The following is a 25,963-nucleotide window of genomic DNA, read 5'->3' as shown; positions in this document are numbered from 1 at the left end:
GTGTCCTTACGGGGTGATGATTTCAGATTATAAACCGGTATGAAGAGAGTTTGCCCATGTGATGAGGAAGTGAACATAGTATGGCGGTTGATTTTAGTATTTTGAATGGCAGTGTGTTCAATGCGAAAACCAGGGATTTTCTTCATGAAAATTGTGTGTAATCCAGAGAATTGTGTGTGGTGGTTTGAAAAGAGTGTGTTTTAAAACTGAAATGTGAGTGTAAAGAAGGAATTGTGCTTAGTGTTCAGTGACATTGGCTAGAGGAGTTGGGAAATGGGTGAGATGTTCTGAGAATTGTGTGTGAAGTACCAGAACTTGTGTGGAGGCAATCGAGAAAAACTGTAAGGGTATTTGCCCTTCCACCGTAGTCGGGGGTGCGTACTGGAATAGGACACGGCTATGACTGTGACTGGGTTTGGGGCTGGGGCTCCACTGTTATTTTACAGCATCAATAGGAAATGATGTGTGTGTGAGTGTGTTTTACTTTTTTTAATAGTGACAGATTTATTTGTGTGTTTCTGTAGAAATTGTTACTGTTCAAAAGATAGTTTGCTTTAAACGGCATTATTGGATTCCTCCGATTTTGAAAATTAGGGTGTCAATATATTCATTTCAGTCATCATTTCATTACTTTATGTACATACTACGTAGAGCTGAAACGCGATAAAAAAATGAATCGCATTAACTAGAGGCTTTGAAATAATTAATCGATAAAAATATAAATATCTAACTTGAGAAGTTTTTTTACATAGATTCTGAATATTAACAATCAGTGTTGGGGTAAGACGTTACAAGTAAGTTAGAGTACTCAAATTGTTTTTATTTAAGTAACAAGTAATCTAACGCGTTAGATTTGCAAATTCAGTTTGCGAATTCAAATTAATACCCGCTACTCTATTACTTTAAGAATTACCCTCAATAAGGAAAGGAAAGTCCCGGCTTTTCTGCATTTAGTCAGATGCGGCTGCTTGTGGGTGTGTCCACGAGACACGGCGTTGTAGCCGTCGTGCCCAGCTACTTACCTGTGTGTGTGTGTGTGTGTGTGTGTGTGTGTGTGTGTGTGTGTGTGTGTGTGTGTGTGTGTGTGTGTGTGTGTGTGTGTGTGTGTGTGTGTGTGTGTGTGTGTGTGCGTGCGTGTGCGCGTGTGTGTGTGCGCGTGTGTGTGTGTGCGTGCACCCCGGCTGGTAAAGAAAGGAAAAAGGTAACATGTATGTATTCTCCGAGCGGAATGCTTTCCACGGACCGACAGGCAGCCCAACAACAGCATTACAGAGCACCGTCGCCTGCAATGCCCGTCTTGCTAAGGGAAGAGCTCATAGGAGGGAGGAGTGATGAGAGAGGCAGAGAGAAAGAGGGGGAGAGAGGGGTGACACGGAGTGGAGGCACAGAGGGACGACAGCTCAGGCATCAGGAGCGGTTGATGTTTTGAAAACATCACATATCCAACAGAAGGGGTCAGGAATAGATCTCATTCAAGTTTAAGATGAAGCCCACACAAGGAAGCATACAAATGCACATAATGGAAATAAAACATGCTAGTAAAGCAATTGCTCCTGAGTTATTTGAGGTGGAGGGAGATGCTGACATCAAGACGGTCATCTCACTTGCTAGGGAACACAGGTCAGTGGTGAGCACATCGCCCACAGCGTTTTGGTGAATGCGGGTCAGAATTAAAAAATTACAGTCGAATTTAAATTCATGTGGCGGTCTTGTTTAGGGCTCATGCTTGTGTTATTATCAAATGCCCAATGCTAGCCTAAATAAAACTAGCCTAAATAAAACATGCAATTTGCTGACTGTATTTTCTGTCATTATCCTAGTTACAATATGGTTAACAGTCAGCACCACTAAAGGAGGATGTGCGTGAGTTTAACTGCTGCAGGCGAGATGCATCCCAAGTGGGTTTTAATTGTTGGTATTGCATGAGTACTCTAACACGTTACTTTTATTGATGGGTAACGTAGTAACGTAACGGATTACTTTTAATTCATAGTAACGTAGTAACTACTTTCAAAAGAAACGATACCCAACACTGTTGACAATACATAAGATTAATCAACAAAATATTGTTCTTTTTTATGCATAATTAACCATGATCAACAGACCAGTGCAATGTTTTTTTGTATAGGCATGCAGTAGGTACACCTTCTGTAAACTATAACATTTTTGTTTGTTTTGTAAAACACAATGCTTTCAACTACATTCATTCCGAACATTGTAAACCCTGACTATTAGAGAACATCTCTATGTCTCTCAGAGGCTTCAACAGTTGGTCGCAAAAAAAGACAATTTCAGCAGGCTGTACACCTGCTGTCCTCCACTGGTCTAATCCAAAACTACGCTACTATATTATAGTGCGATTAAAATGTGTTATCTTGTTTTGTTAATCGTGTCAATGTTTGTTTAGTTAATTAACCGAAATTAATTGTGTCAATTGCCAGACCTGGTACATACTAATAGTTTCATTGGCTGTCTAAATCCGCCTGTAGCGTTCAGAGTCCAACGCCACATGTTGAAGGAATCTGAATATTGCCCCCAATCTGATACATTACATTTGGATGTCCATGCATTGTTTTATCCATGAAGGAACAACTCTCTTAGTTTGTAAGAGGCAATAAAGGTTAATTTCCCAATAAGCCTCCAGGGGATAGTTATGAATCACTGGTGCTGATTGCTATTGGCTAAAACTATGATTGTATGTGACATCATTCCATGTGACCTCACTTCCTATGGAGGGTGTTTTAAATCCAGACCCTGGCTTTGCCCTTGCCCTCTTCTTTCCTTCTTCTTTGTCTGTATCTGTACCTGTTAACACCTATTTGGAGAGAGGGGGTGGGGAGGCCTGTGGACAGGCCTTTGGGGCCTTTTGGCTTCACCTCTCCCTCTCTCAAGCCAAATAAACCTTGCATTTCTGAATTTCAACTATTGCACTGGAACTGGTCTTAAATATTAATTAGTAGTTAAACTTAGATACTATCAATGTGCAAAATCACCTTGTGTATATAGTCACGAATTAACACCTTTACCAGACTGGTAAGTATCTGTTTGTTGGAATAATTTCATTTAGTAAACAGCTTTAGAAGCCCTTTTCAGTTATCAAGTCATAGGTTTACTGGCCTGACAAAAAGCTAAAAAGAAAAGGCTGAAAGACAGTAAGGGAGAGAGATGAGTACAGTAAGTGGGAAGAGTCGAGTGGCAGACAGAATTGAAGCGTGTGGGTGGCAAAGCAGAGAACATGTAAGCCGAACCCCTGAGGATATCATGCTGTAATCCAAGCATTGAGAAAGAAAAAAATGACTAACAAAGAGTTGAATGAAAGGTAAATAAAAGTACAAACTCATAAACTCTTTTATAGCTGCAATCTATAAGATGTCCTAAGCAACCACCTGTTCGACTGTTCCACGTGATCAATTAGATCAAATGCACCACTGCCCTAACAGGAGTAAGTAACAAACTTCAAACCCGCCAAAAAAAACAACTTCCATATCCTCTGAGAAATAAATGTCTTTTGACTATGAAAGCAAGCACACTCTCTAATGAATGGCTAAATTGGGCGCATGCTGGGATGTTTCTTTTTCAACGTGAGATTTTGTCTGAAATATGATTTTTGATTTCCTCTGTAGATGCCTCAGTCTTCCAAGTGCATCAAGTGACGGTGGAAGACTTGAAACAGATGAAGGTGAGAGACTCTGCAGGGCGTGTGTGTGTGTGTGTGTGTGTGTGTGTGTGCGTGCGTGCGTGCGTGCGTGCGTGTGTGCGTGCCTGCGTGTAAACATGCGTGCGTGCGTGCATGTGTGTGTGTGTGTGTGAAGGTGAGAGAACCGGCAGGGGGTATCCCTGTTTGGTGTGTGTGTGTGTGTGTGTGTGTGTCAGGGCTTAACACTAACACACGCCAGGTAGCCAAATGCGGGTGAAAGTCGGCGTTGGCTAGTAGATACCGAAGGTTCACTAGCCATTCTGGCGGGTCCGTTACTATTCTGAATGATGAGGCACCGCATTTTGTAGTTTTTTTTTCTTCGGACCGTCTTTGCTACAAAAGCAATACAATGCGATTTCGCGAGCCTACAATACCCATGAAGCACCTGTGTCACGTGTCACCTGTGTCTCACGCAAGCCAGGAATCTGATAGGCCTAGAGCTAGTCTTGCGAAGAGGAGTGACAGCGAGCTACCGGGACATCAGCGTGCGCTTCGAAATGTCACTGAAAACCTTCACGTGAAAATAAAGTAGCGAAGTTCATCTCAACTGACCTGTTTTGCGATCTGTCATTACTACAATACTTAGTAGTAGTGGTCATTAAAATGACCAAAGCGAGAGGAAAACATGTCAGTCTGTCTTACTCTTGTGAAAGTCTCATTAGCGCAGTGATAAGACAAGGACACATGCGGCATTAATAATGTTTGGTTTGAATTATTTTCTGATTTGCCTATGTCTTCATACCTTAATATTCCTCCATGTTTCTTGTGCTGTTGTTCCCGACTGTCAAACCGTTCTTAAAAAAAACGCGCAGTAGTAGCCTTCCAGACTGCACAAAAGCATCCCATTGCATGTCCCTTCGCAGGTGCCCGTCTCGCCCGTTTGTATTTTACAACTCACTATTAAACGGAATGAAAGGAAGTCGTAGCCCCTTCTGTAGTTACCGCATCTGTGTGTGCTTTCTAGTGGATACTTTTATAAGCAAATATCCCTGAAGAGGTGTTATTCCACATCCATGTCCGAGGACCGGCCAACTTGGCAATGACTTTAGGCTATCTACTTTGCGCATGAATTTGGACGGCGACCTCCACAGATAGGCCTATGATATGAAGAAGTCCCTCCAGATTAAAGACGAAAATATTTTGCTCTCGTGTAGCTTACATTTGTGCCCTTCCACAACACTGTGCTTGGTGTTTCTGCATGGTAGCCTAAATATACTATAGGCTATGCCATTCCTCAGATCAGTAAATCTGTTCTTTGCATATCATGCATGCATGGACCAGTTAATAGGCCTAACAATTCTAATTGCCCTATAGCATATTATATATTATATTATATTATATTATATTATATTATATTATATTATATTATATTATATTATATTAGGCCTATATTATATTATATTAGCCTACATTACATTATTATATAATTAATTAAAGCTGCTATGATGGCTAAGAAAATTATGGCTAGTGAAAAGGCCCAATGGCTAGTGAGTCAGGAAAACCACTAGCCAAAATGGCTGGTAAGCGAAAAAGTTAGTGTCAAGCACTGGTGTGTGTGTGTGTGTGTGTGTGTGTGTGCGCGCGCGCTTGTGTGTGTGTGTGTCAGAGAGAGAGAGAGAGACGCAGCAGGGGGTATCGCTGTTCGGAATGTGGAATGGGAATTTTGGCTGTGTTCAAAGTCAGTCAGCGCCATCACTGCATTGCCTAACTGAAGTTGAAAAACTCTCCTCCCGTGTGTGTGTGTGTGTGTGTGTGTGTGTGTGTGTGTGTGTGTGTGTGTGTGTGTGTGTGTGTGTGTGTGTGTGTGTGTGTGTGTGTGTGTGTGTGTGTGTGTGTGTGTGTGTGTGTGTGTGTGTGTGTTTGTGAATGACTGACTGGCTAGAGGGAGGGTGGAGAAGCGTTTTTTTTTTTTAATTCACCCAACACACACTTTCAGACACACGTTTAGAGGGGCAGATGTAACCTTCCCCTAGTAAGGACACTCAATAATAGTTGTATGGTCTATATTCATAATATTGTCTGTGATTGAAATGCTGTAGTATTGGCTTCATCCTGTGCATGCATAAACTCATTCCACTGACAAATTCACTGGTCCATGTTTGAGTTCAAATTATGCCACTGTCCCAGAGCGGAGAAGGTCATACATAAGACATCATTTCAGATAAATGATGTACGTAGGAACATATCCCTTGCCCTTGAATGACTCTAAAAAAAGCAGCTTTCGCAAATATTTCATGTTTTAAGACACCAAAGTAGAAGTGGCACTTTCTGTACATTTACTGCAATCCTCATGCCATTGGGAGGTGTGGAGTGGAGTGGAGGGAGGGGAGGGGGAGGGCAGGGCAGGCGAGTCCAACAGCCAGGGCCGGATTACTGCACAGGTTAGATATGACTGCAGCCTAGGGGCCTCCACCTGCCAGGGCCAAAAGTAAACAAAGTGTGACAAGATGCAATATTGAAAAATTAATCTGTAATGTCGAGTACAGTTTTAAATCTTGTTAATACCCCTCTTCACAGCTGGGAGACATGACATTCTTAATTCGTATCTTATAATCATGGCATTATGCAATTTTGTTGTGAAATTTGCCTTCCAGTGGGGCCCACAGCAACCTGTAGCCTAAGGGCCCTAGGCCATCTTAATGCGGCCCTGGCAACATCCACAGCTACTGTACATACAGTATGTGAGGTCTAAGGCACTGCTTAGATGGCAAGCCCCTGTTGTGACATAGCACATGCCAGGAATGTCTCAGCTGGCTGGAATAGGAATAGGGGGGGGGGGGGGGGGGGGGCGTGCAAAAGGGGATCCATGCTAAAAAAAAAGTTTGGGAACCACAGGCCTAAACCACTGGCAGGAAACAATGGGTCACTTTCCTCAAACTGGCACCGCTCCATTCGATTGGGCTGATTGCAAGCATGAGCTCCAATCAAGCAGCCAAAGGATCGGCATCAGTCCCTCTGATGGACTGCAGCAGCACCGCAGCCAGGGCCGGATTAAGATGCTCTGGGGCACCTAGGCTACAGGTGGCTAGAGGCCCCCCACAGAAGGAACATTTTGCGTCATAATTCCGAGATAGGAATTAAGAATAACATATTTCCAGACATGTTTTTCAATAATGCATCTTGCCACAATTCTTCCCCCCATACACCACCCACCCCCCTTTTGCCAAGTCGCAGCCCCCTGGCAGGTGCCCCCCCCCTAGATTACTGTGGACACGCACTGGCTGATGGGGGGCCCTTGATGGCATCCTTATCTAGCCTGTGTGTTACTCGGGCCCTGGGTGTGGCGCAGCGCCGAGCCGCCGACCAAGGCCACAATCTCACCATACTCTCTCACTATCCCTCTATTTTCCCCCAGTGTCTCTATTTCTCTATTTCCCTCCATTTCTCTCTTTCCCTCTATTTCCCCTGTCTCTCTCTCCCTCTATTTCCCCTGTTTCTCTCCTCTAGCACCCTCGGTAATCGGCATCTTTTGTATGCTGACTGGAAATCACTACCGTCACATCAAGCAGTATTTAGGTATAATCACTTAGAGAGCCAAGTGTACATGTGAATGTATTTCTGTGACAAGTGTATGCGTGGTTATGCTGCCTGGCTGCTGCACACATGGGGTGGTGGACCTCTCTCTCTCTCTCTCTCTCTCTCTCTCTCTCTCTCTCTCTCTCTCTCTCTCTCTCTCTCTCTCTCTCTCTCTCTCTCTCTCCTCTTTAAGCCAAGTGAGGCGTTCAGGAAGGCGTCCTGCTCATCTTCAACACCATTAAGCTTAAGCTTCAGTGCTGGATAGAGGCTGCACTGTCCCATCCCATCTCCTTCAAATGAGCCATTCAGGCCCTCTGTGACGCTTTGTATTCTGTGTTTGTTGTCTTCGCTTTGCCCGCTCTTTCACAAGTACACAAAGGCTCCTTGCCAATGGCAGTCGCCGAACAGCTGCTTTTTTATGATTATTTCCTCTTTCTTTCTTTCTTTCTTTCTTTCTTTCTTTCTTTCTTTCTTTCTTTCTTTCTTTCTTTCTTTCTTTCTTTCTTTCTGTCTTTCTTTCTTTCTTTTTATTTCAACAGACTTACCTCAAGCTCGTGAAGAAACAGCATCAAGAGCTGAGTGCCTTGAAGAAAAAACACACCAAGGTAAAAGAAAAAAAAGAGGTCAAGAGGTCAGTTCCCTGCTGGCGTCATCCCCCCACCCCCCCCACCCCTCTCTCTCTCTCTCTCTCTCTCTCTCGCTCTTTTTTTTTCTCTCTCCCTCCCTCTCTCTCTCTATCTCTCTTTCCCTCTCGCTCCGTCTCTCTCCCTCCCTCCCTCAACCCTCTCTCTCTGATGTGACGTGGTGTGGTGTGGTGTGGTGTGGTGTCATGTGGTGTGGTGCATCGCAGGAGCAGGTGGTGATGCAGAGAGCCCATGGCGCTCAGGTGGACAGCTTGGTCACACAGCAGCACAAAGAGAAATTGTCACTGGAGAAACAGTGGGAGAAGGAGAAGAAGAAAGGAGGGTATGTAGCATGAAGACATTGTTGAGATGTTTCAGATTTCAGTGCAGTGCAATCGTTGGGAAACACCTGTGAAAGTATTCATTGTTGGTCATTGTGATCATACACGTACAGCACTTCACAACACACAGTACACATAAACAACGTCATTTGACTCATAAAGTGGCAATCCACCAATAACTGCTCACTGAAGTCAATCATCTGTTGTTTATTTACTAATAGCCTAAAATCATCTTCTTCTTCTGATGTACTGATGTACGATTATTTTGTGACTATCTATGCCATGATGTGTATGTGTGTGTACTGAGTACACTGTACTCTACATAACCCTGTGCTAATGCACTTAAGCAATAAAAGAAACTAACCCTTAGCATTTGCACTTATTGTTCTGTATATTCCCTGTGCACTTTTTGTCTGCTAGTGACATGGACTATGATTATGTCCTCGATTGTAGGTCGCTTTGATTAAAAAGTGTCTGCGAAATGTAATGTACTGCAGGGAAATGAAGAGTTCGTATCCGTGGAGACAGCATACAGCCATTAAGATGGAGGCCATCAGCTTGGTTCATAAAGAGAAGGTACGTACGGTAACGTGGGGGCAGAGTGGAGTTTCACTTGCCAGAGACATCAGAAAGAATATGTTAGCAAAGCGCAGGAGGGGGGAAAAGCATGTGTTAGAAGCTCAAAGTAACACATCATGGGGTAAAACTTTTTTTTTAGGGAATCCTTTGAGGGCTTGTCTGCAGGGTTGAATCGCAAGGTACGCAAGGGGAGCTACAGTGAACTCCCTACAGTGCCACTGCGGTGCATGCATTAGCTCATAGTATATTAATGGGGCAGGCCATGAGGCCTTTTGTCTAAGTTTGAGACTGTCAAAAGAATCTAGCTTAGCAAAGGGACAGGAGCCAGAAATCAGAATCATTGTGGTAGCCATACAGGAAGATTGACTCCCCCAGACATCTGATGGTTGCCCATACACTGAAAAAAATTAGATAACCCTAACCGTTGGGATGTATTTAACACAATTACATCAGGTTAGGGGTGCAGCCGTGGCCTAGTGTAGTGGTTCCCAACCTATGGGTCGGGACACAACCTATGGGTCTCCAAAGATCCACAGAGGGTCGCGAAGCGCTCTTGATTTTAACCCTATACTGCACGGTGTTGCCATATGGCAACATACCATTCTTTTGGCATTTCCTGGTATTTAAATATAAATAATAGACACTGATTGGTTTTCATATTGAAACTGTGGCCTTGTTTTATCCAATTATGTGGTTTCTTGACATCACCTGACACCACACACTGCCCCAGGCTCGCTCTTTCCCTCACTGTACATGAGCGTGTGTCCTTGACAGATTACTCTGGCATTGGCCAAGATTTTTCACACTTTTTGCAATATTTACAAAATTTAAAAAAATATTGGGATGATCTATAGTTAGTCATGATCTGTTTTCACCATTTTGTTTTGTTTTCAACTAAAATTATTTCCTTTTTATGTTGAAAAATAGATATGTTGCCATACGGCAACATTATGCGGTAATGGAACAAGACGGTCAACAGGGAAAGTGTATTGATACAAATACCCAATTCTAATTGATTGATTAATTGATTTATTTATTGATTGAATGATTGATAACTGATAATATTATAATTAGTGCAAATGGCAGTCTGTAATGAACATTAAAAATGTTATAATAGGTGTACAGAACTGTTTTATGAGCTTTCACTCTGAGTACATGCAGAAAAGCGAACAAGGCCTATGCAGCCTCCCCAGACTGCCAGAGGTATACCACAAAAATCCCCAAACCCCAGATTAGAGCATAAAACTACTGTCATCTTGACCATTTCAAGCCTCCAAAATGTTTTGACTTCATGTGTATGTTATAATTAGGCTAATTAGCACACAACGTTTGTGCAAATCTGTCAACCCGATCAAAAATTATTGTACAAAGTCAACCATTTTGAAAGTCAGCCATTTCAAAAGCATAATCTCGAAATTTCAAACAGCTCATAAACCAATTATATTATTAACACACAAAATTTACTGCAAATCCAAGCACCCATTGAAAAGTTGTGGCGTAAACAAAAGGTAGGCCGTCTCGAAAGATTGCCAACTTCAAAGTCAGCCATCTTGAAATTCAGCTATCTTGAAAGCACTGGCCTCACAATTTTACATGACTTATTTACTCATTATAGAGTGTTATCACACAAGGTTTAGTGTTAATCCAAGCATCCTTTCAAAAGTTATGACAAATAAACTGTCGGTTCTGTTGAAAGATGCCTGGCCCGCAAATCGGCCATCTTGAATGTCGGCCATCTTGAAAGTGTTGGCTTCCAAAATTAAATCAGTTCATGTACATATTATAGACAGTTACCATACACATTTTTGTGCAAATCTATGCACAGATATTGTGTTAATACCTAATATATTCATTGGTGGATGGTCAAAGTAATACCATTGACAAGCTCTTTTTCAGGGATATAATAAACAGTATTCACTTGTTCTCTCAGTAGCAAAAATGTGTTAAATAACTCCCTTGAACTTGTGGGTAAACTTTCAATGTTTTTCTGAGATAAAAACAATTATATTTCTATAAAATAATCCATAATGTTGTATGACCCTTGTTTGGTCTTGGTGGGAAAATGTACACTGGATCCTTTCCGTAACTGCACAATGTTGCCATATGGCAACAAACCTAAAAGTACCCCCCCAAAAAACTTTTTTTTGAAAAAAATTGCAAAAATGTCTTAAGAAGTTCATTTTATGTGACAAAAACCACAGTAAGATTTTTTTCCATGATGGGATAATAATGTGTGCAGTATAGGGTTAAGGGGTTTCATTTTAATACCATATGCTGAATAAATGACAAAGCATTTAAACTAATACCGGCATATGCTTAGACGCAACAAAATGTAAGTGCTACATTAAACATTTATTCTATATTTGACTGAAGACGAATTGAGGAATAAAATGATAACTAAAAGGAGTTTTCACAGGAAACAGAGTATCATGTGACTCCCTCTCGCACGGGCGCTCGCGCGGTTGGGTCACCAAAGCTTACAATGGTAAAAAGATGGGTCCCTGAAGAAAAAAGGTTGGGAACCACTGGCCTAGTGGTTAAGGAGATGGGCTTTAGACCAGAGGGTTGCAAGTTCGAATCTCACCCTTCCACTCGCCATCTCACTGCAGGGCTGAGGTGCCCTTGAGCAAGGCACCTAATCCCACACTGCTTCAGGAACTGAAACCAATACCCTGTAAATAATCAATTTGGATAAAAGCCTTAGCTAAAGTGTAATTTGCATTTCTGAATACACCTTTATTGCCCCGAAGGGAATTTGTCTTGCGTTTTGGGAGTACAATAAACACTTGGACAGACAATTACAATAGTACACAAAACAAGACTAGACTAAAAAAACAAACAATAAATAAAGTAGATTAAAATAAAAATCCTATATACAATTATTGTATTACTGTTATTCTGTCTGAACTTAACTTATGAAAAAAGAAAGCCCATTAGGAAACTCCAACTCCCATTGTCATTGTGACACAGCACTCCACAGCACACAAGTGAACACTGCACACAACGAAATTGCATTTATGCCTCACCCGTGCAAGGGGGCAGCCCTCAGTGGCGCCCCATGGGGAGCAGTGCGGTGGGACGGTACCATGCTCAGGGTACCTCAGTCATGGAGGAGAATAGGGGAGAGCAGCACTGGTTGATTACTCCTCCCACCAACCTGGCGGGTCGGGAGTCGAACCGGCAACCTCTGGGATGCAAGTCTGACGCCCTAACCGCTCACCCATGACTGCCCTAACTTATTTAAAAGTTGTATGTTTCTAGGCACAAAAGAGTATTCCAAGAAAAGGGGGTGAGATGGATCGTCCACTATTTTTAAGGCTAAGGTAGTCTTGTGCTCATCAGAAATTTGCCTGATACTGTAGATTGGACATCTGTACCAGTTATTTTAGAGCCTAAATGTGTGTCTGCTTTTAACAGAAAGACCACCTCCCCAACACTGAATGGCAAAGGTCACCACACTCTATATAAAAGTTAGATAAAACAATCTTTAAATCACTGTATCAATCTTGAAGCTACGCAGTTTCCTTAAAAAATAAAGTCTCTGTTGAGCCTTTGAGTATCTTGCCAGAGTATTTTCTTTCCAATTTCAGCTGAAACGTAATTGTTAAGTTTTATAACTACTATTCAGAGATGGCACATGAACATATTCAAAGGGTGGGAACTGCTAATGTTGCACAGATCATTTCCCGGTGGACCTTCAGTCCTCACAGGCTGGTGTCTCATAGTGTAAGTACAACACTAGCACATACGTATTATATAGTTGTGCCAGTCACTCCATTGTACCTCATGAGGTAGACAGACTGTATTGTCGCTGAAAACCACTTGGAAGGACAGTGTGTTTTTTTTTCTTTTACTTTTGACACCTCTGGCCCTTCTGCACTGATCAGGTGGAAGAGCTGGCGTCTCAACAGGCGGTGGAATGGGCAGGGTTGCTGCGTTGCCACGGTGAGGAGACCCTGAAGATGGAGGAGCAGCACCTGCAGCAGCAGAGTGAGGCACTGAAGTCTCTACTGGCATCCATACAGCAACTCCATAGGCAACAGCTGCAGCTAATACACAGTGGGTGAGTCTCTCTATCTATCTATCTATCTATCTATCTATCTATCTATCTATCTATCTATCTATCTATCTATCTATCTATCTATCTATCTATCTATCTATCTCTCTCTCTCTCTCTCTCTCTCTCTCTCTCTCTCTCTCTCTCTCTCTCTCTCTCTCTCTCTCTCTCTAAGGTGTGCTGCTCCACCCCCTACCCCCCTCAGTATGAAGTGCGTAGAAGGCACTGTCACCAGCAGCACAATCAAATTCAAAGTTACCTAAATAACAAAAATGTTCAAACAAAGCATACCATGGCCAAATAAAAATAAAGTACTGTGGAACACAACATGCAAATACAAAATAGTTCAGTATGTAACTCTCTCCCCCCCCCCCCCTCTCTCTCTCTCTCTCTCTCTCAGTCCCCCTGCCCTGGATCCCTCTCTTCCTCTGTCACTCATAGTTTGTTTGATGACAACCTGCACTGATGTGCGTGCTGCATTATTTTATTCATTCATAATTCATAGTGTGCACTTGCTCCCCCTCAGGTGCAGTTTATTTATTTAAAGAAGGGAGGGAATATTGATCTGTTTTTTGAATACGCTATACAGTATATATTGTTTCATTTAGTCAAGACCTTTGTCCAACCAAAAGTTTCTTGCACAGTATTATTGGCAGAAAAGTTATTTTTCTGTCCTTTTTGGATGTCCAAGTATAGGGGCCCAATCTATGGGAATAGACTATTGCACAAATAGTATAGACATAATTTCCCACAGATGTAGAAGTTTGTCTTTAGATTCATCCATAGGAACATAGAAAGGTTTGCTGTTTTAAAGGCGCACTGTTTAGGATGGCGGGCAGAGTAGGTGTTGCTATGTTGCTCATTAAAACTGTGCTGCCTATCGCCAAATCGTATCTTTTCATGAATATTTACTAAAGAATAAACTAATATTTACTACTATGTCAAAAGTAGAGTAAGTTTTGCAATTAAAAATGCTGATTTCTGGAAATTCAAAATGACAGACATGGAGAAGAGCTACCTTTTCATTTATGAAAGGTGTCATTTATAATTTGATGGTGGTGGTAAGTATTCATAGCCTTGAAATCTAGACGCCCCTAGCGACCGCAAATTGAATTTGCTCCCGGGGGCAGTCTAGCGGACCCCGGTCGTTTTGCAAGGCTGAAAGTTATCCGATGACAGGGCCAATCAAATCGCGAGGGGGGCCGGGCTACCTAGTAAACAGGAAACTTTCTAAGAAGAAACATGGTGGTCGTCCGTGCTACGTACAGCACGAAAGTGTTTACTTAACTTAAAAAGCCTGGATGATAATACATTTCGTGGCTGACATGGATTGATGTAATAATACACCATGAACTTATCGGACACAAATAGATCACAACACATTACCATTTTATCATTCGATGTTTTAAACTAGCTCGGTAAGCTAATTTGAGCATTTTACAGAACCAGATAGTCACACGCTAGGCCTATTATCAGACCACTACTGTAGGTGTAGAATGAAATTGCTGCCCCAATTTCTAATAAGACACATGCCATTAAAAACGAGACATTTGGGAGCTTTGAAAGTCTTTGAGTAGCTTACTAAATAGATGGGAATGACACCTAGTCTACCAAGCTAGTGGCTAGCTAACCTGTCGTCAATAACACAGAGCTAGGTATCCAGCCTTGTATTATATGCCTGCCCCAAATTCTAATAAGATCCATGTCATTAAAAACGAGACATTTGGGAGCTTTGAAAGTCTTTAAGTCGCTTACTAAATAGATGTGAATGACACCTAGTCTACCGAGCTAGCGGCTAGCCAACCTGTCGTCAATTACACAGAGCTAGGTATCCAGCCGTGTATTAGTTATGGGTATACAGCTAGCTAGCTAACACCGAACATGCCATGTTGACAACAATCATAAATATAACCATTTAACCCTCAAGCGACCGGCCTGTTTTTGCGACTAATCTGACCGAGCGGAGTCATTTATGACCCCAAGGAGTTTATATAGAAATACCACTATATAAATTATTTTTGGGGGGTTCATTCAAATTTATTTACATCTTGCACATACTTGTCCCTCATCTAAAGCAAAAAAAATGTGAATTTGAACATTTTATTGTTTTGCTAAAAATTAATCAAACTTACATACGTATATGCTAAATATGATGTATGCCCTCATTTGCATATGTAAACATCAAAATACAAAAAACATCCAATACATTTTTTTCTTCTCTCATCATCAGTAATCAACTGAGAAAGTTTTATGGTGATATCTATCATTATTTTTTTTAGCCTATTCACTTGTAGTAGTCTTACCATAATAATACAGTATACTTATGCTAATTATGGAAATTGATCCAAGTGAAACTTTGGGAAACCAAGCTAAATTCTATCCATTAGGCCCATAGATGATATTTCTGCAATAAAACTTTAGGATACTCAACATTTCTGGGTTCATGAAATCACAAGATCAGAGAATATGGTAATTTACATAGACAAAACCATGTCTCAAACATATAACCTTATGCACACTCAAAATTTCTCTGAAACTTTTTCTGGACATTGTAGCTGTGAAAAGGTGTCTTCCATATATATTAGAGCAAAGAAATGAGTCAACTGATGCATCAGCCTTTGTATAGTCATATAATAAGGAAAATTCTAAAAAACGCCATTGATTTCTACACTGATGACTTGTTTCCTCCCTCTTTTACAACAACAATGGACATTATAATGTTGAGTATCTCATGGATCCTCTCGGGGTCATAAATGACCCCAGAGGTGTTTTGATTATAAATCCTATATAGATGGTCCAAATCTCACAAAAAACATTCACAACGTGCACAACATATGTATTGACAAACTCCTAGAAGGACAAGTTTTTCTGATGAAAATTGCAGAAATGGTGTATGAAAATATGATGAAATCATGAAATCATAAATGACCCCAGTCGGTTGCTTTAGGGTTAACAAGCCCCAAATTGCTCAACATTTCGCTGGTTGATCAAGGAGGGCCATGTGGTTGAAAACGAGGCATTTTTTAACTGTGTAAGTGAAAACACGATTTATTAGGAAACTTGTTTGTGGCTGTGGTGATCACACGCATTCACTGCTACGACGGCTCGAAGTTGCCGATTCACCTACAAAGGGGCGTGTCGTGTGTACGTTCTGAAAGACAGCTGTGACGTTACACAGACGTGTGTGGGGATTGGTTGTTCCACCATCCTGTTGCGTGGCATTGAGTGACAAGGCATTTTGATAGACAACCGTTTATCCCGCCCAGACTCTCTCCGAGCTCACCTAGACCCTTGTACAGCTTTTTGCTGTACGGTTCTGGCTCGCTAGGCTAAAGTATTCATGAAAAAGGTAACATTTGTGAATGGGCAGCATGGATTCTGGAATGAAACAGCTAAAATGCTACACAGTGCACCTTAAAATATTATATGAGCAAAAACTCTAGGTGTGATTTAAGAAAAAAACTTCCAGATGTGTGCAAACAACAGGGTTCATTACTGTAAATAACAGCAATCATGTCCAGGCCTGTCACAAACGGCCAAACAAACAATCTAGGCAATTGCCTAGGTCCCCCAGCTGAAAAGGGGGCCCCTGATAATGATTTGTTAGGTAACACTTTATTTTAGGGACACATCTATTAGCACTAATGCATACAATGTTCCTGTATAAGTAACGTGTAAGGCCTGTACAAAGCAAAATGAAACATTTTTTAGGCATGTATTCGCAAATGTCTTGTTCATGCACAATAAGGGATTTATTACCAATTTAACCTTAGTAAGGACCTAGTAGCCCTTAGCATTTGCTGAGTACATGCCTTACAAGGTACTTATGCAGGCATTAACATTGTATGTATTAGTGCTAATAGATGTATCCCTAAAATAAAGTGTTACCATTTGTTATGTACTTGTGTGTAGATGACAGCCTTGACAACTTTGTGAGTGTGAGCCCACCTATACATTTGGATGGGCGAACGGTGCTACTGCTATACAAATATCTCTCGAGGTGGCCCATCAGCAATACTTGGAATAGAAGGAGGGGGCAGAGGTAAAGGGAAGGGCCCTTAAGTTCCTCTTTGCCTAGGGCCCTCAAATATCTTGAAACCCTGATTATGCCCAGCAGAGAGCAAGAGGTAACAGGGGGGACAAATAAGTATGTTGTCCCGGGCCCAGGTAGATATGGGTCCCAGAATTGAGTCCCCATTATATTTTATGTATTGGGTAGGGGGCCCTTTCAGATGACTTTGTCATGGGCTCAGCGAACGCTGTCTGCAGCCCTGATGCCCAGGCGCCATGCCAAATTGTCCTCACCCCAGCTCTGCATAGTGATACCAGAGAGAGTAGATAAGAGAGAGGTTCCATTGGCACATTGTTTCCGGGTTCTATTATTGCAAGGGGGAGAGGGGGGAAATCCCCCTTTAGGCAGACCTTAGGCAGACCTAAGGACTGTTCTATTCAATGCTAGGAGTATTATGACACGCCCCTTTAGGCAGACCGGAACCTGGTCATGTTAAGTGCCCATAGCAACCTATTACATTGGCATATCTCTATATACTTAAAGAATCTCTGGTGATATCCTGCCCCTGATGCAGGTGGCATAGATCCATATTTTGCTGAAGATCGCTGAATTCCTCAACCTTTCCCTGGGTGCGCTAGAGCGTGGCAGAGATTTAGGAACAATCTGATTAGTCACAAGTGTTCGTCAGAGAACAGGATGTGTGGTGCATCTGAATAAAAACCTTAACAAGTTCAAAGGACATTCCCACTACTGTACGTACTGCCTGACTAGTGTACGCATTGCGGTTTTGTTGCCCATTACTACGATGCTGCCTATTCCCAAATTTGATCTTTTCATGAACTAAGTAATGAGCTAATATATAATTAGCAACTTTCCACAATAACCCTGTATGGTCCCTCCCTGGTTGTGTATAATGTATGTGATTGTTGGTGTGGTTGCATGGTTTCTTGTGTGAGTATGTGCTTATGTTGTCTGACAAGTCTTGTCAGTTTCTTCATATGCGCAGGCCATACAAGGAAATTGAAATTACGTTTCTCTCTTTATAGAGCCCAGTCCCGCCTAAAATCAACTGTATGCTTTGTGGTGCCTCTACAATATAGCCTCGTTTTTCGTGGTTGGGCAATGTGCGCTGTCGTCGAGAGTGGGTGAGAGAGAGGGCGAGAGAGAGCGAGTGTGAGAGACAGACCACCCGAGCAGCGTGCATTCCGGGAGGGGAGCACTGTCGTTGTGTCAGCTTCATGCCATCTCTCCCTTCCTCCAACATTGTCCCTAACCCTAACCCTAAACTTAACCCTAAACTTAACCCTAAATCACTTGTTTGAAATGTTTGATTACCGTCATTTCCAGTTAGCCTTCACTCACGCTTGATTGTTGACGTCCGTCCGCATTATAAAGTGAAAAAAGTGAAAGCCCATTGGGAAACTCCAACTCCCATTGTCATTGTGACACAGCACTCCACAGCACACAAGTGAACACTGCACACTGCACACAACGAAATTGGATTTATGCCTCCCCCGTGCAAGGGGGCAGCCCTCAGTGGCGCCCCATGGGGAGCAGTGCGGTGGGACGGTACCGTGCTCAGGGTACCTCAGACATGGAGGAGGATGGGGGAGAGCACTGGTTGATTACTCCCCCCACCAACCTGGCGGGTCGGGAGTCGAACCGGCAACCTCTGGGATGCAAGTCTGACGCCCTAACCGCTCACCCATGACTGCCCACAGATTATTCTTCCCCCCAGAACCAAACTACCCCAATTGTCAATTCCCCCTTTAATCACCCAACCACGAGAAACGAGGCTATTCGTAATGGCACCACGAGGCTTAAAGTTGAAGTAGACTCGTAAAGTCTTCACGAATGGCCCGAGATACGGTTGCTTTATACCATGAGAGGACATAGACATACACTGGACTGACATTTACAGACTGACATCAAAGTGCAAGACCGGACAAGTAACACTGATGGACCAATGACAGTAAAGTGATGAAGTACTAAATAATAACTGAGCATTTAACGTTGGCGAGTGACAGTGATGAACCAGTGATAACCAGTTACAATAAGTAAGTAATAAATAGCAATTTAACATTTAAAATTGAACATTTAACATTTAGGGGAAAAAATAGAAGACATATATTAACAATAATAATAATAATGGTAAAAAACTAAATAAGTCAAGGCTATGCTGTATTACACACAGTGCAGTCCAGCATTTAGCCCCGCGCGCCATCCTACGTACTTCCGCCAAAGGATTGGCTCCACTACTAGTCTGGCCCCTGTTTTCTGTGGAGCGATGTTGAGCGGTAGGATTTGGCCGGCCAACCCTCCCCAGAAAACAGCCAATAAGCGAAGAGACAGGTTGGTGGGGGCAAAAGGTGGATGACGCTCGTGACAATACCATAAACACCTGCGCTATGATGTTGTTGAGTAACGGTCGGCGATTGGGTGAGAGCTCATTTCAAACCAGGACTGAGTGCAAACTTCCCGCTTCCTGCAATTGTGTTAGATCAAACAACCCCCAGAACATGAATACAAAATGAAATGGTAGTATTATGGGATGGTCAGGACCAGGCTAGTCCAGCATAGTCTATTGTAGTCCAGTGGTCAAGTAGCAGCATTTTGAATAATTATGATTAGGTGTCTGTACATCTATTGCTAATGTGCTGAGTACCCATACTGAATGTACTTAGTGAATGTCTTGGCTGAATACTGCCATGCTATGACCTATTGTTATTTTCTTCAAGGGTGATGACGTTGGGGTGGTTGTGGGTGAGATTTTGTGTGAATGTACTGTATGTGTGAAAGTGTTGTCCTGTTCAGTGTCCTGTTTTTGTTTTTGTACTGTACTGTTTGTCCAGGGGACCCCCTGAGCATAGTTGGAGGTGCAAAGTCACATAGTGCAAGCAGTTATGGTAGTGGAGATCTGAAAGTGCAGGTAAGGTGCAGTCACATGGAGCAGTTCCATAGGTTGTGTGTGTGTGTGTGCGTGCGTGCGTGCGTGCGTGCGTGCGTGCGTGCGTGCGTGCGTGCGTGCGTGCGTGCGTGCGTGCGTGCGTGCGTGCGTGCGTGCGTGTCTGTGTCTGTGTCTGTGTCTGTGTCTATGTGAGGGGAGAGAGAGAGAGATAGATAGAGAGAGAGAGAGAAAGAGCGTGTGTGTGTGTGTGTGTGTGTGTGTGTGTGTGTGTGTGTGTGTGTGTGTGTGTGTGTGTGTGTGTGTGTGTGTGTGTGTGTGTGTGTGTGTGTGTGTTTGGGGGGTGGTGGCTGCAAGGTCCTATCCTGGCTGCCTAACATCCTGTCTGCCAGCATCCTGATGGACTGGTGGATCAAACTGTTGGCCAGTCTGGTGGCTCTGGACTGGAGACTCCTGTACCTCTTTCTGCAGCATTTGTGCTGGAGTGTGCAGTATTTGTGTTGGAGTGTGCAGGTATGAGTGGATGTGTGTGTATATGTGAGAGTATGTGCTTATGCCAGTATTTTTTGTGTGAGTGGGCATGTATATTGCACGCGATGTCCTTATGTTTGTCCTTGTGTCCTTCTATTCTGTACTGAGCTGTATGCTTTGTCTTCATGTTGGCTGTAAAACATTATGATGGTGGTGAAAACAAATTTCCCATTGGGGGACAATAAAGGCAATATAATCTAATTTTTTTGAGCTGACACAGTGCATTTTGCAGCTGAAGATGTCTATTCCTGGAAATCCAAAATGGCAAATCTTGAGAAGATCTACCTTTGTATGTATGAAAAGTAACATTTTCCCAGTCACTTAAAAATTGATGGTATGGTGGTGGAAAGTAGGCTACTCTAGTGAATGGAACTAGTGAATGGACAGCACACATACTAGAGGTGAACTACTAAACCAAAATGACATAATCTACCTTTAAAGGTGGTTGAGTCAGTGAACCACCACTAATGATTAATAGGTATTTAAAGTGCTATTTGTAAATGTAATTTGGTGATGACATCATATTGCATGACGTCATCAGCAGAGAGGGGTTCTACCGTATGATTCTATACCATCATTAAGCAAAGTTGCAAATAAATAATTGCATAAACCATATTTACGTATTATATTTATGCTGGCTCACAGCACTGTAATTTGAACTGTTAAGCAATCTGATCTTTTTACCTGAGCCGCAGAAAGCATTTGTCAGACGGCATATGGTGTGTGTGTGTGTGTGTGTGTGTGTGTGTGCGTGTGCGTGTGCGTGTGCGTGTGCGTGTGCGTGTGCGTGTGCGTGTGCGTGTGAGCGTGTGTGTGTGTGTGTGTGTGTGTGTGTGTGCCTGCCTGCCTGCCTGCGTGTGTGCGTGCGTGCGTGCGTGCGTGCGTGCGTGCGTGCGTGCGTGCGTGCGTGCGTGCGTGTTGTTTGTGTGTGTGGTACATTTGAATGGAAACCAAAGCTGAGCAAGTTCAAAAGACATTACCACCACATTACATACATATTGTACCACACACTGAGAGACTGTTCCTTTACTTCTCTGTACCAGGATCCTGCGAACTAGCTTACCTACCTACCTTTGATGAGCTTTATTCAGGGTGTCACTCAGCCTCTGTTGAAATCCACGGGACGCTAATGCGCGGCCTTGTTCCATCACTCTTGCAAATTAACTCATTGTGCGTTTCCGTCATCACCCACCAGCCGTGTTTTACATGCCCCGTGGGAAGTCAATAGAAAACAGAGCACGCCATTGTGAAAAAATTACACTCTTATTTTTCATATTAAACAAGTTGGTGTTTTCTCTACTGACAGTTTGAGCAGTGCAAAGTTTGACTGTTATGCTTTAAACATGGTGTAGAGCAGATAATAGAGTATTGAATATCTTATAGATAGATAATAGAGTATTGAATACCTTATTCTCTGATAAAATGTATTTTGCTATGTTTTAGTTGGGGGAAAAAATAAAAGATCAAATGTGATTTCAAAGGGCCAACATCAATTAGAAATTAGACTGGGGATTCAAATGATCAATACAGGCTAAAACACTTTCGCATCCACACCTGAACTGCAGTTAATTAATGTTTGTAGAGTATGGCATGCTCTTATCCAGATAGTTTTTTGTTGGTTTCTTGGGTTTGGATGCTCTTTAGTCCGAGATAGTCAATACTCTGTTCTTTTGTGTTACTGCCCTGAAGAAGGCACTCATGCCGCTATGCGTGGGCCTTGTTTTTAATATGTCCATGTAGGACATGTCAAATTAATAAAGACATTTTATGTTGGAGTGCCTTAGTCAGATAATTTACGTGTATTCTCATTCTTGAACCTAGATGCAGTTAATTAATGTTTTAATGTTTAAATGGTTTGAACGTCTATGGCACCATAATATTGCAACTTTCTTAATGCTGAAAGTGTTTTACCATAGCCATAGTTTTAAAATGTTGGTCCTGGTATTGGTCGAGGTCCTGGTATTGTTTCTTTCATATTCTAAGCTACCTATATTTAGCAAATAGGTTAAAGCCGTTTTGCTGGCAGTCAAGAGCACATTCATTAATTCATTCACCCTGTAATAGTAATAACAATAATAATAATGATAATAGTAATAATGATTTTGTTACCTTCGCCAAGGAGGATATGGTCTTGGTTTTGGTCACCTTGGTTTGTTTGTTTGTTTGTCTGTCTGTCTGTTTGTTTGTTTGTCAGCAGGATAACTGAAAAAGTTATGAACGGAATTTGATTAAATTTTGTGGAGATGTTGGAAATGACAAAAGGAACAAGTGATTATATTCAGAAGGTGATCTGGATCACGATCTGGATTCAGGAATTTTTAAAATATTCTTCAGCATTGCGAGATTTTTCTCAGACTCAAATTTTGCCATTGCAGTGTCTAGCTCCACAAAAATGAGGCAGAAACACTTGAAAAAAATTAGGGCGTTACATAGTCAATGATCTATCAAACAGCATTCTTTGGCAGAGGTCTGCACTCTCTGAGCGCATTTCTAGTTTCATATAGCACCTTTCAAAGCACGCTTAACATGATAGAAGTAATGTGTCATGTATCCCCATAATGCATGCTGTTCCACTAGTGGAACACAGTAATACATTGAAAAGTTAACTACCATATTACTACTATGACATAACACATGGCCTTTAGTAATGCACTACAACCTGGTCATTGCCATTCTGGTAAACAGTGATAACGCCATGTCTTTGAAGCCTCTTACTGCAGATGGGTGCGTCGAGGGGCCTATTCACTCGTTGCTGAAAACGCACAACTTCTAAAACAACATTACTATGACAATGAGTCTTAAATAACAGATTAAGACTTGGTCATTACCATGTTAGTGACAATCAGGTTATAGCAGAGGCACTGCGTTAAGTAAGGGTTAACGTTCGGCGAGAAGGTCGCTACCGTGGAATAGCAGCACGACAGAGAGAATCTTTAGACCCCGACGCGGAGCGGAGGGGTCTTGTTCTCTCTGAAGTGCTGCTATTCCACAAAGCGACCGACTCGCCGAAAGTTAACCCGCTTATTATATGGATATACTTAAATGATTCACACATGGCGGGGACATTTCTTTAGGCCTATAGTTTTTAATGTCAAAAGATTGTTGCTGCGCAAAACAAAACAGTGCCGTTGTGGAACACCGCTAGGCAACAGCTAGGTAGCCAGGACAACAGGTGTTGTCTATCACAGCAGCTGATTAGAGTCTTGTTGAAAAGTCGCTTTAGCAGTGAAAAGTCTTGTTGCCAGTGACAGCGGTCTGTTATAGACCAACCCGTCCGTTATCGAAAAATAACAGACGTGCGAACGTTGGGGAGCCCCGTTGAAATGAATGGAGCATTCGACCGATGACGTCACAACCATATAATAAGTAAGGGTTAACGTTCGGCGAGAAGGTCGCTACCGTGGAATAGCAGCACGACAGAGAGAATCTTTAGACCCCGACGCGGAGCGGAGGGGTCTTGTTCTCTCTGAAGTGCTGCTATTCCACAAAGCGACCGACTCGCCGAAAGTTAACCCGCTTATTATATGGATATACTTAAATGACTCACACATGGCGGGGACATTTCTTTAGGCCTATTTAATGTTAAGATTGTTGCTGCGCAAAACAAAACAGTGCCGTTGTGGAACACCGCTAGGCAACAGCTAGGTAGCCAGGACAACAGGTGTTGTCTATCACAGCAGCTGATTAGAGTCTTGTTGAAAAGTCGCTTTAGCAGTGAAAAGTCTTGTTGCCATTGACAGCGGTCTGTTATAGACCAACCCGTCCGTTATCGAAAAATAACAGACGTGCGAACGTTGGGGAGCCCCGTTGAAATGAATGGAGCATTCGACCGATGACGTCACAACCATATAATAAGGGGTTAATAAATCTACGAACCTAATTAGATCATTTATCGACCTCAAAATGTTGCACAGTGTTGCTGTAAAACTGCTGCCAGTCTTTGACTGTTGTAGGGCTGTCCTAAACGATTATTTTTCTCCCGATTAATCCATCAACTATTTTTTTCGAATAGTCGATTAGTCAAACGATTAATTTTTCAAGTACTCTAGTATTTTAATCTTCAAGGAAATTGGGAAAAAAGAAAGAAACCGTTAAAATGAGGTCCCTGAGCTCCCAATGAGCTTTAAATTATGATAGTAGCTTATTTACTCCGAGATACAACGTTCAATTCATACGTGCAGTGCAATTTTAGGTTTCAATAATGCAATAAAGCATTAGAAAAGCAAGTTAAAAAAGCACTGAGTTCAACTAAACGATTTGTCGACTATGAAAATTCTTTCCGAATAATTTTTATAGTCGATTAGTCACGATTAGTCGATTAATCATCCCAGCCCTAGACTGTTGTATGACCGATGTCTCTCAGTTGCGGCGTCACGGTAACAAGAGCAAAGTATTTGAAGCCCCTCAACTTATTATCGATGCAATAGAGAAGTCATATTGGCAAGCCCTTGATCATGTCCAATTCTTCATGGGCCTCTCTGATGTCTCCTTATTGATTTGAGGGGAAATGTAATGGCCTAGCAGCCCTCCTGATAATGCCTCTCCTAGCTAGCTCTCACTCCTGTCTCTGCTTCTTCCCTCCTACTGTTCTACACTATATAGTATACACTATACACTAGACACAGCACTCAGTGCTCACTGCACACAACAAAATTGGATTTATGCCTGACCCGTGCAAGGGGGCAGCTCCAAAGGTACAGTAGTGTGGTGGGGCGGTACCCTGCTCAGGGTACCTGTCATACTGTAAAGAAGGATGGGGGAGAGCACTGGGCTGATGACTTTATAAGTTTATTCCAAAGCAACATGCACATGTTTTAGGTACAGGATATTGGCCATGGTCCCTGTGACTGTGGAGAGTGCTGTGTCTTGCACTTCAGCCGTGGGTGGTACGGGATTCAAACCTGCAACCTTTTCATTCCAGAACTGACTCCCTCTCCATGTACCTTTCGCAGAGTAGCATTTAATGCCACCACTTAGGCAATTTATGCCTTAGCATTTTATATTGGACACTATTACACACTTTTCACACTGGCTCTTCTGTGTTATGGGATTGTAATACACCGTACATGCAGTACATTATACGCGATCAAGGCACTGTAATTGTCTGTTAAATGCCTTTATAACACCCTGCTCAGCATACTTCAACAGGCCTGTATTCCTGTCAGACGGCATAGGGCAGAATGTTACACTTTATTAGACCATATTCTATTAGAATAGGGAAGAAGATAGCAATCGAATCTCAGAACTAGAGATGTACAGGATGCAAGATCCGGTTCCGGATCCGGCAGGATAATAAGGTTTTTCAGACTATGCGGATCCGGCAGGATCTTAAGCAGTGGATCCGGTATCCGGCACTTACCTAAAAATCAGGATCTGGGGCATCTCTACTTTTTACGTAGCCTGGGCTTTTCAGTCAGTCTTTCACAACACCAATCACTACATAGAGTGAAAGCCCTTTGGAAGCGGCCGTTGAAGGCAGTGTGGCAGTAAGCCAATGAGTCTTAAAAATAGTTTGCGCCAACGTAATAAAAAGGGCCCACGTGTGCGAGTTGGCCATGTGTTTCAACCCTTTTGTAGGATCCGGTATCCGGTTCCCGGATCCGGCACGATCTTAAGCAGTGGATCCGGTATCCGGCAGGATCCTAAAAATCAGGATCCGGTGCCTATCTACTCAGAACCAAAAAAAAAGAAAAAGAAAAGAA

The 25,963-nt window shown here is 42.4% G+C and overlaps 1 protein-coding gene across 1 annotated transcript in view; it reads left to right on the top strand.

Annotated features, from left to right (window-relative positions):
- plcb4a (phospholipase C, beta 4a) overlaps window positions 1–25,963 on the top strand; it is a 118,811-nt gene that overhangs the window by 82,665 nt on the left and 10,183 nt on the right. The window contains exons 28-32 of the mRNA XM_063184683.1: window positions 3,624–3,679; window positions 7,753–7,818; window positions 8,064–8,179; window positions 8,675–8,753; window positions 12,644–12,819. Coding sequence (XP_063040753.1) covers window positions 3,624–3,679; window positions 7,753–7,818; window positions 8,064–8,179; window positions 8,675–8,753; window positions 12,644–12,819 — 493 coding nt within the window. The remainder of the gene's footprint in view (window positions 1–3,623; window positions 3,680–7,752; window positions 7,819–8,063; window positions 8,180–8,674; window positions 8,754–12,643; window positions 12,820–25,963) is intronic.

The sequence above is a fragment of the Engraulis encrasicolus genome, chromosome 19, assembly GCF_034702125.1.
Source record: "Engraulis encrasicolus isolate BLACKSEA-1 chromosome 19, IST_EnEncr_1.0, whole genome shotgun sequence".
In the NCBI taxonomy this organism is placed as follows: domain Eukaryota; kingdom Metazoa; phylum Chordata; class Actinopteri; order Clupeiformes; family Engraulidae; genus Engraulis; species Engraulis encrasicolus.
This window is presented reverse-complemented; position numbering and strand designations above follow the sequence as displayed.